Below are 14,941 nucleotides of genomic sequence, written 5' to 3'. Positions count from 1 at the left end.
CATCTTCAGGTGATTGTTCCTTAACAATATCTTCCACACCTCAGCAACACAATGTCAAAGAATGACACAGACCTTACACATTTTATGGCTTGTATGTGCGGTTTCACACAGCTGGCATCTACAAATAGGTTGGAATATGTTCCCTTGGAAACCAAAAACATTTATATATAAAATAACATGTATTTCTCTGATGACCTTTGATAGTTTGGAGAATAGCTTTATGTTTATTTCTGTCCATAATTAGTTTTTTTGCACTTACATATGAACTCATGTGAGATATTTAAAAGTGATTTCCTACGTACCCAGCCTCTAGTCCTCCTTCGTGGCTCATCACTGACAGGCTTAGTACCATGGGGAATTATCAACAGATGATGAGAGTCTCTGTCACCGAGCTCATTATGTGGTGCCAGCCTAGTCAACTGATACACGTCGCACATCCCAAGCAGCCACCACCCGACAGCAGGACAGGAGTCTCTTCTGCCAGAGGTCACTGTGTGTGATGTCTGGGTTTTTAGGATGCTCTTGTATTTTTCACTGCAGTATAAAGTCCTTCATCATAATAATCAGAACAAATAATGTATGTACTGATTTTATTTTCAGGTTATAAGTTGTATGTGTTTACAGCAATACTGTTGAACTGAAATAAGAGTCAGAGGGAGGTGCAGACAGGGCAGCAGGGCAGCAGAGGACCTGTGGCGGCCACTGTCAGCACAGGTTGTGCAAGACGAAGCCCAGGAATGGCTGGAATCTGTAATTAGCAACAGCGGGGTATTCTTCTGTAATACAAAGATGAAAGTAAAAACAACGAGTGAAATAACTGCCCATGTGTAAACAAACACAGATTTATTATACATGTTCACATAGCCAGGATAGTGGAAATGTAAAGAAATACACTTAAAACAAAAGAACAAAAAGGAGATTTAAAAAAATATGAGACAACAGAGAAATGAGAGGTGAGAATCCTGAAAGAAGGCTGTAATCTGTGCTGAGGTACACCTTTTAAACATGAGAACACCTGGAGGTTCAACATGATTGCTACACTCAAAAAGCGAAAATGAACAGTTGAAGATCTGAACTACCGTCTTCTTTTCATTCTGCACGTGCTTTCGGGTAATTTGTAGTGTGTGTGTGTGTGTGTGTGTGTGTGTGTGTGTGTGTGTGTGCATCCATGGTTGTGTGGATGACTGTAATATACTGTATTATGGTTTTAAGTGTTGGACTGACACCGACTAAGAACAGTACATCACTTTATACATCACCCACACCAGTAACATGATGAGTTTTAATCTGCATACAACACTGAGAGCACCAGACACATGACACATATATATTTAGAATTGACCTTTTGTGGGTATGCCACTATGTTCACAACTGATTTTTTTCATTAAACACAAACTTGCTGTTTGCATTTACCAAAAAAGAGGGCCTGCCCCTCCACTTTATAAACTAACATTTTAATATGACAGTTCCCTCTAGTGGTGGTTCCATGAAAAACAAGCATGACAGTATTATCATATTCTTATGTGTAACAAAAACACAAAAGTTCCAATAGGTTACATTATTATAATTCTATAATGTAATATCATTAAGGTGCTTTCACACCTGTGGTTTGGTTCTTTTGGACCAAAAATAGAAAATGATCATATGCTTAGCATTCATGCTGGCATTGGGTGGCATTGGAGGCGGTCTGTACTTCTATACAATCTGAGTTAATCCTGTTTACAGTGAAGACAGCCTAAGTGAGCTCTGGCACCCACGGGCTACTAATAAGTAGCTAAAGATAATACATAGCAAAGACTTTTTTAGACATTAAAATATGCATTTTAACTCACTGAATCTTCTTCTAGCATGAGATGTGGTATGATGGTGTAGATTACAGACACATCCCATCCCATTTTAATCTTTCTCTAAAATTAATCTCTTACCCAATGGTTCATTTTTTACATCAGTGACATGATATAATGTGATACGGCTACAAGCCAATTATATTATATAAAACCAGCACAGCAGGGACCTGGGAGCAAGTTGCATTAAAACTGCTATAGCACTGAGCCATTAATCTTTATCTGTTTCATAGCAATTCAGAAGATGAATGGATAAAAATACTGCAGGAAAAATGGCTGGACCATAGGTCCCATGTTGTTGTTTTTTGGGGGGGCGGACACAAACATGATCCACTGAGCAGTTTCCCCACCTCCTCAGCACCATCACCACTATTCCCCCCACCTCCTCTCCCCGTCTTCCTCTCTCATCCTCTTCTCTTATCAGGCTGACCAATGAGTCTTCCTCGTCCGTCCCTCTGACAAACCCAGTGTCTACCATTAACACCTGCCTATGTCGTTACTCTATAGTGCTAGTATAATTGGACACATCAGCTAAAATACAAATGAATACAATCAGCTTCACAATTACAACAACCTCATGTTGTTGTCTCTCTCTCCTTCATCCTCTCTGTCTTGTCACTGCCACTGTCTGCCTGCTCGGGGGTTCAGGCTCTGGGTTTCTGTGACGCACCTACAGAGACAATTTTGATTGTGAAAGGTGCTATATAAAATAAAATTGAATTGCATTGCTAAAACATTCCCCACTGACATTGCTTTTACACTTAATTTGCCTGTGACAAGCTACACTATAATTACTGCCTTCAAAAGATCCTTTGTATGTAATCACAGCGACATTTACACACATAGGAGGAGTAGGATTTGCACTTTGTGTCCATGGTGTCCAAGTCATTGTGATCGTGGGCTGCACAGTCTTGACTCATTTTGTAAAATAGTCACATAATGTACGGTACACTATTGTCTTCTGCACACCGACACAAATGATTCAGTTATTTTGTGAAAATGCCCCTTTATTTATGCACATATACACAAAACTGCTCTCTTAAGATACAACTTAGATACAAAATTGTCGGCTGTTGCCTAACAGCTCTATTTTTATAATGTTGTGTTAGATGTATCAGCTTCAAGAAGCATTATGACAAGTGAGAAGTGAAAAAAAGAAAGAAACCAAAGATTTGTAAAAGGCTATTAATATTTCTATTGAAGGTATTATATACAACTGATTGTCTGAAGGCACTTAATCCACCAATCCCTCAGCTGAACCCGCTTTGTCCTGCCGTTCAGGGTCACAGGGGGCTGGAGCCTATCCCAGCTATCTAGGGGTGAGAGGCGTGGACAGGTAGACAGGTCACCAGACCATCACAGGGCCTAATACTACCTAATACAAGATTTAAATTTAATATCGTTTACAAGGTTTAATATGGATCTAACTAACACCAGCAGAATATCCCACCACCACCACCACCCTGACTTAACACTTCAGCATTAGTTTTCATCTCAAACTCATAAATAAATACCAATCTGATTCTATGAATGAGTTTCCCAATTAATGCGTTTACTGTATTATCTACAAATGATTTGTTTTTAAAATACGCAGTTCAATAATTGACTAAATTAAAAGGTTAATTAAAACAGAGAGTGCATTTCCACCCTTCTCACTGCATTTTCAGATACTTCTGAAAATGATAAAGCTCAATTTTTACATCTCATTGGAGTTATTTCTCCATGGTTCATGCATTTACAGTGTAAATAGGACATTCCAGCCTGCAGCTTGTCTCTCTCTCTCTCTCTCTCTCTGGTCCTCCCATCATGCTTTTTCAAAAAGGTAAGTCAACCACTGAGCCTGTAACTCAGCCCATGGAGTTTTAATATAATCACATCTATACACTGTAAAAACCAAACAAAGAGAAAAAAAACAAATATATTCTCACTGTGGACACCTGAACCTCCAGTGCTGAGTAGAACACTGTGGTCTACTTGATGCCTGCCACCATGTGGATCCACCAATTGGCCTGCACGGTCCAACCCAGCTGCTCACACACAGAGATTTGTTGGAGAAAATGCTCCTTGGCGTCTTCCTCCACCTGTTCCTCCTGGAGCGCCTCCCGCAGGTAGCGCATGTCCTCTGCGGCGCTCAGCTCTGGAATGCCCGTGAGCAGCATGAGGGAGAAAAGAGTGACCAGCAGGCGGGAGTGGGAGCGCAGAGAAAGGTATGCCTGGGTGCACGTGTCCTGATGTAGGCAGATGTTGAAGGTCCAAAAAATACAAACAAACAAATTTATTTTATTTTAAAAAATATATATAAAAATGAAAATACCCACAAGTATGCATATCCACTTTCTTGGCCGTGAGTTATTATGCTAATAATGTCTCTATATTTGTACCGCTCATCTTTCTGTGGATTTGTGGAGTCCAGACTCTTTAGAGATGATTGTGTAATTTTTCAGCCTGATGAGCAGCAAGAACTGTTTGCATGTAATAATTCCAATGATTGAGAACACCTCTGAGGAGATTAACCCTGTTTTAGCTTTCACATAAACTAGAAGGTCACATTCTTTTGACCCTCACAGACATATATTATTGAATGTTTTTCCATCCATCCATTTACAAACCACTCATCAAAGGGGCAAGGTTGCGGGGGCAGCAGTCTAAGCAGAAACAACCAGACTTCCCTCTCACACTTCTTCACGCTCCTACGGGGGAATCCAGAAGCGTCCCCTGGCCGTCCTGGGTCTCCCCAGGGGTCTCCCCCTGGTGGGACATGCCCAGAACACCTCCCCAAGGAGGCGTCGAGGGGGCATCCAAAACAGATGCTCTCCTCTCGATGTGGAGAAGCAGCAGCTTCTCCACCAACCACCCTTCAAGGGAAACTCATTTCAGCTGCTTGTATTCACGATTCTTTCAGTCACTGTGCAGAGATCATGACCGTAGGCAAGAGTAGGAGCGTAGATTGACCGGTACACCCAACGGACTGGTACATCGACCGCATTACTGAAGAAGCTGCACTAATCCTCCTATCAAACTCCTCCACTTGGGGCAGGAGCTAAACCAGAGACAACAAGCCATCTTTTTCCAGTCGAGAACCATGACCTCAGACTTGGAGGTGCTGATTCTCATCTCCTGATTATATGAATAATACAGACAGATGCAAGCCCATCATAATAAAATGATAGCAACTGGCACTCACTTAAAAAAATGGATTTATTCAACCCGGCCCTGGATAAGCGGTTGAAAATGGATGGATGGATGATTCACTGCTGAAGACCGCTGAGAATACTATATTTGTTTTTAGATACCTTGCTATAATCTGCAGCTATTTGTAGAATTGACTTTTTCCCCATATTAGTTTTACAGGATACAGCCAGTGGGGACCATGTCAAAATTTACAGCTGTCAATGGGTGGTTGCATTTCAGTGTCAGGGGATAATGATTCGATGCTGTGGATTTCAAGGTGTAGGCATCACACTGCATGTGAAAATCAAACTCTAATACATGTCTTTGTTGTTTTTATTACGTAATGTCTACGTCTATGCATTCCAAGAAGAAAAGTAGGTAATGAATTATATTAATTTAATGGATCGAAATTTTTTAAAAAAGCAAATTTCCCTTTTAACAATGTGAGAAAATCAAACATATTCTTCTGTTAACAGTAACACAATGACTTACCCTGAAACGCTGAAAGTAGAGGCTGTTGCGACCTTTGACCCTGCCCATGACGTACAGGAAGTCAGGCGTGAGGACGAATGGCACACGCTCCCTGCTCACACCCAGGAAGTGCTTCCTGTTGCCCAGGATGTGACCGAAGTCGATGTGAAACAAGTTCCCTGCAAGGCCACAGTCATCACAACCATCATCCAAGGTTACGTTTTTTTTTTAAAGAGCAGACAGAATAACACGACCCTGGAGTTGTGTTGGACACCTTGGTCTGTGATCATGATGTTGTCGTTGTGTCGATCTCCTATTCCCAGTACATAAGTCGCCACGCAGTAACCGGCACAGGACTTCACAAACCTCTCCACTGTATTGTAGTGCTGCAATCGAACAAGATCACAAATGTCTAATTCTACCAAAACCAAATCCTGTGAGTTTTATTATTATATAGTCATATAGAATAATGCATTCATCAATTTTTCTAAAATTGACTTATTATTTATCTATAGATATAAATATTAAAGTACGATATTTGAATACATATATGCAGCATCAAATAGAAAATGCAAATATAAAAACAAAAATAGTCAAATATATATAACTTTTTGTCTTTGAATGACGTCTTTACTTACAATTTCCTGGAGTGGACACTTAGATTTGAGCCACTCAAACAGAGCATCGTTTCTGAAGGCTCCAGTTGTTCCTCCATGGCTCCTCTGAACTCCTGCGATGGTCATGGCATTCCTCACAATCTCAATCATACCTAAAAAAACAGAACCTCGGCTGCTTAATTTAATTAAGCTTAAAGAACTAACAAGCATAATTATAACTTTATCAAAAATGTTCAGGTTTTGATACCTATGTTGTGTCCTGTTGAGATGCAGCCATATGGAATAAGGTTCAGGTCCAGAGATTTCTCCTGCCAGATGGAGTCCATCACCACCAGGGTCTAAAAAAAGGAAGACGCACACTCAGGTGTTACTTTATCTGGATGTTAAATACACTCAAATAACATTATGTGATAATAAAGGTGCGTAAGACAAAATGACCTGGATGACCAGCATGTCCTGTCTGAGGTCGTCTCCCTCTTTGAAGATGATCCCCACAGGTGTGGCCGGTGTGGGCGATGGCATGGGAGAAAACTCCAGCCACAGAGGCTTCTTCTTTGAAGCCATTACTTTACATTTGTCCAGCTGGCTCAGAGAGATATAAGATATCACATCAAGCACTATCAAGGCAAAATAACACCTACACTTTGTTTTCTGACTAAATAGCTGCAGGTATAATGCCACTGAATTAATAGATAAAAATACATGTAAAATCATATTATTGCAGTTAAAATGAATAGATTAAATAGTCAATAAGATGAAGGTTTTGTTCACCTTGCACTGTTTGGTCACGCGAGCGGAAGTGAAAGACAGAGAGAGTCAGTGTGGTCTGAGCCGCGATAAAAAGATGTCAACATCAGCCAAGCGGTTAGAGAATTGGAGTGAAACAGATACCAAAATACCTACAAAGTTTGCTGAAGGCTATTGTTGCAAACTTCCTTTGAAGCTGAAGCTGTGTGCTCAAACATGAAATCAGAACTCTCTTGTCAATAGCATATTAACTTCCAGCTAGCAATCAGCTTTATTATAGGGCCAACAGTAACTGCACCAGGTCACCATCAGTGGGGCGTCCCTCCTTGTTTTCCCCCAACCCCAATGTTTCCTAGTTCCATAGCAGACAACTCTCGAGCAAAGACAGAGGTGTCATGCAATCTGTTGTGAGCTGATGTACCATCATAGTGATTTTAGAAGGCTGAAAAACTGAAATAATTTATCCTATTTCTTTCCTCCTCTTATTATTATTATTTTATAATTACTATAAAAATAAAAGGGTAAAACAGTGAATCAGTTAAACAGAATGACCATTTCACTTCACAATTTCCTAATTATGTTTTTTTTTCCTTAGCAGGTAGATAATTGACTTTTAGTACATGATTTTGCAAATGCAAAATCACTTTTATTTTAATTTGACACCAGAACCATCACATCTTTTGCCCATTTAGGGCAAAGTTATTTGAACCATTCAGCAGGACTTACCAGGATCCTTCCTACTTTGGTGCGGGGGTCAAAGGGCAGCAGGAATTCATTTGGCAGATTACTGTTTCTCAGGAGCTCCTGAAGCCTGAGGGGAGCTGAAAGAGACTCATTTAAGCAAATTAGTTTGATGTGGCAACAAACAGGATGAGGAGTACAGTGCATGTGCACATTATGACATGATGGAGCAGCTCAACACTTTTTAACACAACATTTTACTACTGTGTGATCTGTCTTTGTCAGTGTTTGAACTGAGATACATATTCATTTGCACCAGTTGCGCAGCTCCGCTTTATCCACGCCCCTCAAGTAGTAGTAGTAGTAGTAGTGACTGAGCTATTTATGTGTGAACGCAGGTTACCAAGTTTTTATTATGCACAATTTAGAGTTGGTTGAGATGGAGATTTATTGCACCATCATCTCTAGACATAGACATACTGTAATTATCAATGCCTCCATGATTTAGGATTTTTTTTTTTTTTTTTTTTTTAGACTGTTGAGGCCTAAAATACCTGATTTTGCAGCTTTTTCAAAAAATTGCGATGAAAGTTGTGGTGGTTTTAAATACTTGTTGTGATGACATTGCAGGGAAAAAAGAATATCTACTCTTTATGATTCTTAATAAAACGTATGAATTCCTATGTTCTTGATGGCACACCACAGACGCATGCCAGCCCACTCTCTCACACACACTCACAGAGGCAGATTGGCATGCAAATAAAAACACACAATTGTCACTAAACCCATCTATGTTTATACTAACTATGCACATTACAGCATTTGCAATTGACCAGGACCAGTGACTGGTCTAATGTTTCACTACACTTGCACATGCAGTGTAGTGAAGTGGTGTAGTGTTATATTTGTGGGCATGACATGTCGCTGCATCTTCTAAACATAACAAGGAAGTAAGGAAGTTCATTTGCTGACGTGTGGCTAAACAACTTGTGGGAATTGCAAGGCCATGTATGGGGAAGAATTGAATTTGTGCTAATAGTTGCATTTCCGGTGCAAAAATAACAACGTCCTAGTTTACTGCTTTTATTTTATACTGGGTTTGTAAGTATTCTGGTTTCTTTCCATTTTTCTAAGCTTTGGTATATATGATTTTATTAATTTAGTCTTCACTTTCTATGTCTTCCTTGAACTTCCTGTTTTATTTTGAAAGTTTCCTTTTGTGTGTGTGTGTCTCTCTTACTTGCTCTTGTTTTCCTCCCTGTGTATTTAAACTGTATGTTTCCTCTTGGTCAGTTTGTCTGTGTTTGTCTGTGTTTGCTCCCTGTCTTGCTCCCTGAAGCTTCTTTGTTTGACTGTGGTTTGTCCAAGTTTTGTTTCTTGTTATTTTTTGTTCTTTGCTGCTTTGGTCATTTTGGTCATACAGCTGGTCGTTCCTTGCCGCCACTGGCCTCCTGCTCAGCCCCTCTTGTCTTCATCCCAGTCTGCTTGCTGTGGGTCTCCCTGCTGCCTGTCCACCTGTTATGCCCCCATGTGACTCTGAGCTCTTGCTCCTTATCTTTTTGTTAATCTTAATTTTTGTATATTGTTTATCTATCTATTTGGGTTCTTCTTCTCTGAATTCAAAACTTAACAATTGGTTGCATGTTAACTTTATTGAAAACTGTATCCACCCACCTGTAGAAGGGAGGTCAGTCTTTTCGGGGTAGAACTTCTTAATGATTTCTGCAACCTCACGTAAAGCCTCCACTGCCTGGACCTGCTGAGTGAAGCTGTCAATCATGGCCTGGCCACAGCCCAGCAGGTAGGCCTCCAGGATCACAGCCATGCGCTGGCGGAAGTACGGACATCCTGCCACCTCACTGCGGACATACCAGAAGAAGAAGTGGCCGATTCTCTTGCTCTGTGGTGAGTCAGAAAGCAGATGTGTCCAAGCTTTACCCTAATCCCTCTATTTATACTTGAATAAAAATTAAAATGTTAAATCAACATCTGATTAATAACTAATCAAGCAATTAAAACAATGACATTTTCTCAAATTAGTGTCATTTACAAGACAGTTAACTCAAAGCTATGTATTATGGCACTGTACCCAAACCTATTTAGATAACTGACAGGAGAAAAGTGGCAACAGTGTGGTGTCCCACATACATTTAAAAATACAGTACAAGATGTGTTGTGTACACTGATATGAGGATACTATATTACAACAGTGGCTGTTGTGTGTTCTTGGGCAAGACACTTCACCCTAGCCTGTGGCGCGCCTTGCTAGTCATTGTATGACACTGCTTGTGCAGCAGCCGTAACGAATTTCCCTCTGGGGATTAATACAGTATCTAAAATAAAAAAAAAAAATAAAAAAATTACTTACCCGCAGAGCTCTTTGGATGAGGTACCGAGCGAGGAAACTGTCATGGTAGGGCTCCACCTTCAGTGTCTAAAAAAAAGACAGAACAAAATTGAGTTAACACTTATATGTGGATGTTGTTCTTTTTTTTTCCCTGGAAAAAAATGGGCACTGTGGGCAACATGTAAACATGTTTAGTCAAAGAATGATAAAATGTGATGATCAACCTTAGGTCAGAAGTCTGTGGGTGACACATTACAAGCTACATGTGTACACATGCATAAGTGTGCTCACCCTCACAGACTGAATGTACTGTAACCAAGTGATTGTGATGTCTTGTCATGTTTTGTCATAGGGCAAAAACTGGCCACTGGAGGCTTGCTCTAAAAGTCAGTGTGAGTCAATCCCCACAGACACTCATATTCAAGTGTCATCTTTATTTTAGCAGAAATAACGTGCTTACTGCCTGCTACAAAAACAGCCATGGTCTCTATAATAATTTTACCAATAATGCAGACTACACCTGGGTGATTATTACTTTTTTAATTGTTTTACATAATGTTATACATAAGAAATGACGTATCCAGATCTTACTTGACCCATTATATTCAGATTAACTAGGAGTTTATCTACCTATAGTAGTCGTCAATTTTTTTTTTATAGGCACAGAGCACAGAGTGACATTGCCTGAGGCTTTGCTGCAGGCACCCAGCTGTACTCAATCATTCAAGTTCTCTTATTAACTTATCAATTATTTGTGGAATTTTGTCATTTTTAAAAGTTGTTTTTATTGTTTCATTTATGTATTATAGGTTATAGGCTACATATAAACTACTTTTGACCTAATGGCTGAAACGTTACATCACATCACATTCATTTCCGTCGACATGCTGTACCTGCACCAGCTGCAGCAGATACTTCAGCACATCATCGTTGGACAAACATTCCAGTCTCTGGACAGCTAGTCTCCTGACTATCTCGTCCGCAAAGTCCATGCTTAACAGCTCCAGGGCCACTGTTACATCCAGTTCCCCGGGATCCCAGTTTCCTAGCAGCCAGTGGACGTCCTCAACCACTCTGCGGTTCATCCAATCAACACTGCGCAGGTAGTGGGGGAGGTTGGAGGCATAGCGGATGCTTTCTTCCCGGAACCTTTTGAGGCAAGCCTTGTTAGTGTTGGCAACTGGAGATGGGGATCTGAGTCTTACGGTGTTGTTTGATGGGACCTGAAGTGATTTTCCATGCAGAGAGCGAGAACCTGTGCTGGGTAAGGTAGACAGAGGTGAGGAGGAAGGTGCATGGAATAAAGAAGCAGGTCTGCTTGGAGTAAGGTCAGTGGTTGGACTGGAGCAATCAGGGCTGCTTAAGGTATTGGGGAGAACCACGGGAAAGCTGTAGCGGTCAAGAAAGATGCTGATAGCCATGGAGTCAGTTATGTCTGGGCTAGTGGCAGAAGACAGCTTGTCTGCCTGGTAGGTGATGGCTTCATCCTCCAGATCAGGGTAGGACCACATGTGAAGGGTGTAGGGGCCTTGACTGAGGACAGACCTGCAAGCAAAAATTATGCATAAATTGTATATAAGATAAGACCATCTTCTGGTCTCATGAACTTGATTGACTTAGTCATTGGTTAATTCCTTAGCAGGCAAGGAAATTGTAGCCTTCTAAACAGCTTACTGAGGATCTTAAATGAAGCTTACTGATGCTTACAGGGGAAGAGGAAGACTATAAAAAGACATGGAGATAAACAATAGATTCTATTCAGATTTACTGTTAGGAGGAAGTGTTAAAGTTACAAAAAACATTCAGAGAAACCTTGCAACAATTGCATTGTTGTGCTAAAAGTTGAACTAAAAACTTCTCTTTGGGTGCAAGCAATGTACTGGAAAGTTTAGTTCAAACAGCTGTGGTGGAAAATGTCACTTGGACAAATTCCTAGATGCCAACTCCACAAGTCAGTGTTTGAAATTGTAATTGAGTTCTTTGGTCTCCATCACCAAAGGTATGTTTGAAGAAAATAACGGTAGCAGCTTGTGATAAAAAAAAAAAAAAAACTTGCCAGCTGTTTGGGGTGGGAGTGCAACAGGAAACAATGGATGCATACATATTAGTAAGTTCTAGATGCAAATAATGTCATCATATTTAGAGTAGCACTATAGCAGGATTTGTACTAGCAGGTGAGGATGGCCTACAGTGACTGTAACAGCACGAAGTAACTGCTTTACGCATAGATTACCTTACAAAGCTAGCATGCTCATTCTTCTTCTTCTTGAAGTTAATATACTCACCTGTGGTCTATGAGGAGAAGGTTGACAAAGTAGAGCACCTTCCCTTTCCCTTTCTGCAGGTCTGGTGCTTTGTTGGCTGAAGCTGGTGCTGACTTTGTGTCTTTAGTTGTAGGGTAGATGTCACTCACGCTCGCATTGATGGTGAGACCCAGCTTGGCACCACGTGGCAGATCCCTGAGGAGAACATCGAACTCCAGCCACTCATTCCACAGCACTTCATCTGCAAAGCTCTTCGGCAGGCAGGACACTGAAGATAGAACCTTGTTACCATAAAGTATGGATGCTTCAACATAAACACACTGGGGGTATTTATTTGGAAGTTTGGGGATATCAAAGCCAAGCAATTTGACTCTGAGCTTTCTGTTGCAGTCCCACAAGGATATCATGAAGATGTCATCCAGATCTTTCCCTTCCAGGCTGAGATCGTCATGGGAACTGAACTGGCCACTGAAACCATCAACAAGTGGCCAGTCCACAAACTTGACGGTCTCTGTGACAAGCTGCGACACAGGCACCACAGAGAAGTGGAGGTCTTGGTTGCTTCTCAGACTCTGTCGAACCCAGAGGAAATGACTGAGGGCGTAATCTCCGGATATAAACTCCTCCCTACCTGAGACTTTCAACACCAGGCTATCAGAAGTGTCGTATTCAAGCCCCTGGTTTGCCATCACCCTTCTAAAAACCTTCAGAAGAACATCTGGTGTTGTGTTAAAATCAACCTGTATGCTGAAGCTTATCTTGTTCATGTAATGGAGGGTGACGGAGAGCTTCCTGTTCAGCCAGTCCTGAAGGTCAGTTGGAAGAGGGGCACATGTTATCCAAGGTTCTATGGCATACAACTTGTCATCCCGATTCCTCAGCTCCTGACATCTCGGTGATGCCAGTTTCCTGCGAGTGAACATGAGTTCACCCAGTCTATCAGACGCTTCTGTCTCCAGGTCATGTCCGATCAGGTAACTTAGGCATTGCTGTTGTTTCTTCTTTTCCTCTGAATCAAGTGCCACCTGTGGTTTTACCACTATGTGGGCAGTTAGGAACTGAGAGTCATCACATGACCACGGAATGTCTAATGTCCTGATAATCTGGCAGTCATCGTAGGCCTCATACCAGTCATCCCCCCTGACATACAGCAGAGTGTATTTCTCTGGGTCCAGTATTGCAAACGGGTCTGGATGGCAGTTTTGTTCCTGTGCCTGGAGAGTTATTTGAAATGTTAATGATGGCAATGATGCAATTAACAGCACAAAGAAATGATGTAATCCTCTAAAATAATTGCTTGCTATGTAGTAAGTAGTCATAAGTGAGTGGGTGATTTCAGACACAGGCAGATACACACAGCAGAGTTGGACAAAATAAGACCTTGACCTAGTCATGGTGTTAAAGTTTCCATGTGTATTTTATGACTTTTATTGTGGAAAATTACTACAAAATCAAAATAAATTCAGTTGTACTGAGGCTCCATGTACAGATAACCAGCATGTTTTGTCCATTGGGGGACTTTCAGGAATGAAAATCTGTGTACCATCAACTATTACTTTTCTACTTCTTGCTTTGAATTTACATTATAACCAATGTGTAAGCCTACATCCAAAATTGTCATTACACACAGCAGCAGGACACTAAAATATTAGAGCTGCTTATTACATATGTATTAATGTCATAGTGGTGCTACCAGACTCGTGGTCCATCCCTAAAATTAATAGTGTCACATTTATATCCACTAAGGCAGCCACCAGCACTGCTTGAGTAAAATATCAAGTAGTTCTTCAATGCATATTTAAATATGCTACTTAAATATTCATTACTCAGAGCAACCATTTAAGTCCCACATAAAAGAAGATATACCCCATAGTCATTTCCATACCTGCATGCAGATGCGTAGCCGGAGCTGGTGCACACTGCACTGTGCAGGAAGGATGACCGACACTGACTCACAGTCCATGCTGAGGCTGTAATCTTCATCACTGGATGTTTGCAGGGGCCCACTTTTAAACTCACAGACAAACCTGAGGTTGTTCTCAGAGCCAGTCTGAGACAACCTGTTTGCGGCCCGTGGACGGACCGCAGGAGGATTTTGGAACACTGGAGTGTCCATTGAGACCTCACAAAGAGGAATACTAGAACAAAAATCAGTATACTGATACAATGATAACAAGGCAAAACAAAGATAAAACTTACACTGGCCTGTACTGATTCTCAGGATCCTGTGGTGTAGTCTATGTGAGTGCGTACCTGTCTGACTGACTGTGTGAGCTTGGTTTCCTTTTTGAGTGCTCATGGACTTCCTCATTCTTTTCTGCTAAGGTTCTCAAACACCACATAACACATTTACTGACATCTAACAGGGTTGACTTCCTTATTCCCTTTTTGCACTCAGATAACAAAGTGCAGTAACTTATCTGGCATCTATGCAGGCTGAGATAAATGTACTCCTAACAAAGAGAATAACTTCTGCATTTTGATTCTAAGGTAAATAAACAGATCAGCAGCATTACTGAAATACACAAAACCTGTTTGGGTTGGTTGGCCTCATGTGTTTGTGCACTGCAGGGTGGAATGTTGAGCTGAGAGCTGCGATCGGTGACATTGTACAGAGTCTTTCCACAATATTACCATCAAGTATCAGGAAGAAATGTCAACCAGTTTTAACTTAGCAGTTATTTCTCTGAGCTAACCACCTACTGTGGTTAATAAAAACACTGGGTTTAAAAAAACTGCTCCACTTACAGCTGCTGTGATGTGGTATGGCCTAGTTTTATAGAAGTTTAAAAGTACTAA

General features: G+C 41.0%; 1 protein-coding gene across 1 annotated transcript; it reads right to left on the bottom strand.

Moving 5' to 3' along the window:
• Positions 1 to 2,850: 2,850 nt before the first annotated feature.
• On the bottom strand, positions 2,851 to 14,421 carry LOC114438470 (phosphatidylinositol 4,5-bisphosphate 3-kinase catalytic subunit gamma isoform). The gene is made up of 12 exons (XM_028409851.1): positions 14,028 to 14,421; positions 12,164 to 13,356; positions 10,772 to 11,423; positions 9,900 to 9,965; positions 9,206 to 9,431; positions 7,577 to 7,671; positions 6,542 to 6,685; positions 6,351 to 6,441; positions 6,125 to 6,255; positions 5,761 to 5,872; positions 5,508 to 5,665; positions 2,851 to 4,072 (listed from the first exon to the last, which is right to left on the bottom strand). The coding sequence occupies exons 1-12, from the start codon at positions 14,256 to 14,258 to the stop codon at positions 3,815 to 3,817; spliced, it is 3,357 nt and encodes a 1,118-aa protein (XP_028265652.1). The 5' UTR covers positions 14,259 to 14,421; the 3' UTR covers positions 2,851 to 3,814.
• Positions 14,422 to 14,941: the final 520 nt, after the last annotated feature.

Source organism: Parambassis ranga, chromosome 7 (genome assembly GCF_900634625.1).
Source record: "Parambassis ranga chromosome 7, fParRan2.1, whole genome shotgun sequence".
Lineage (NCBI taxonomy): Eukaryota > Metazoa > Chordata > Actinopteri > Ambassidae > Parambassis > Parambassis ranga.
The sequence above is the reverse complement of the archived record's forward strand: the minus strand, read 5'-3'. Positions and strand labels throughout refer to the sequence as shown.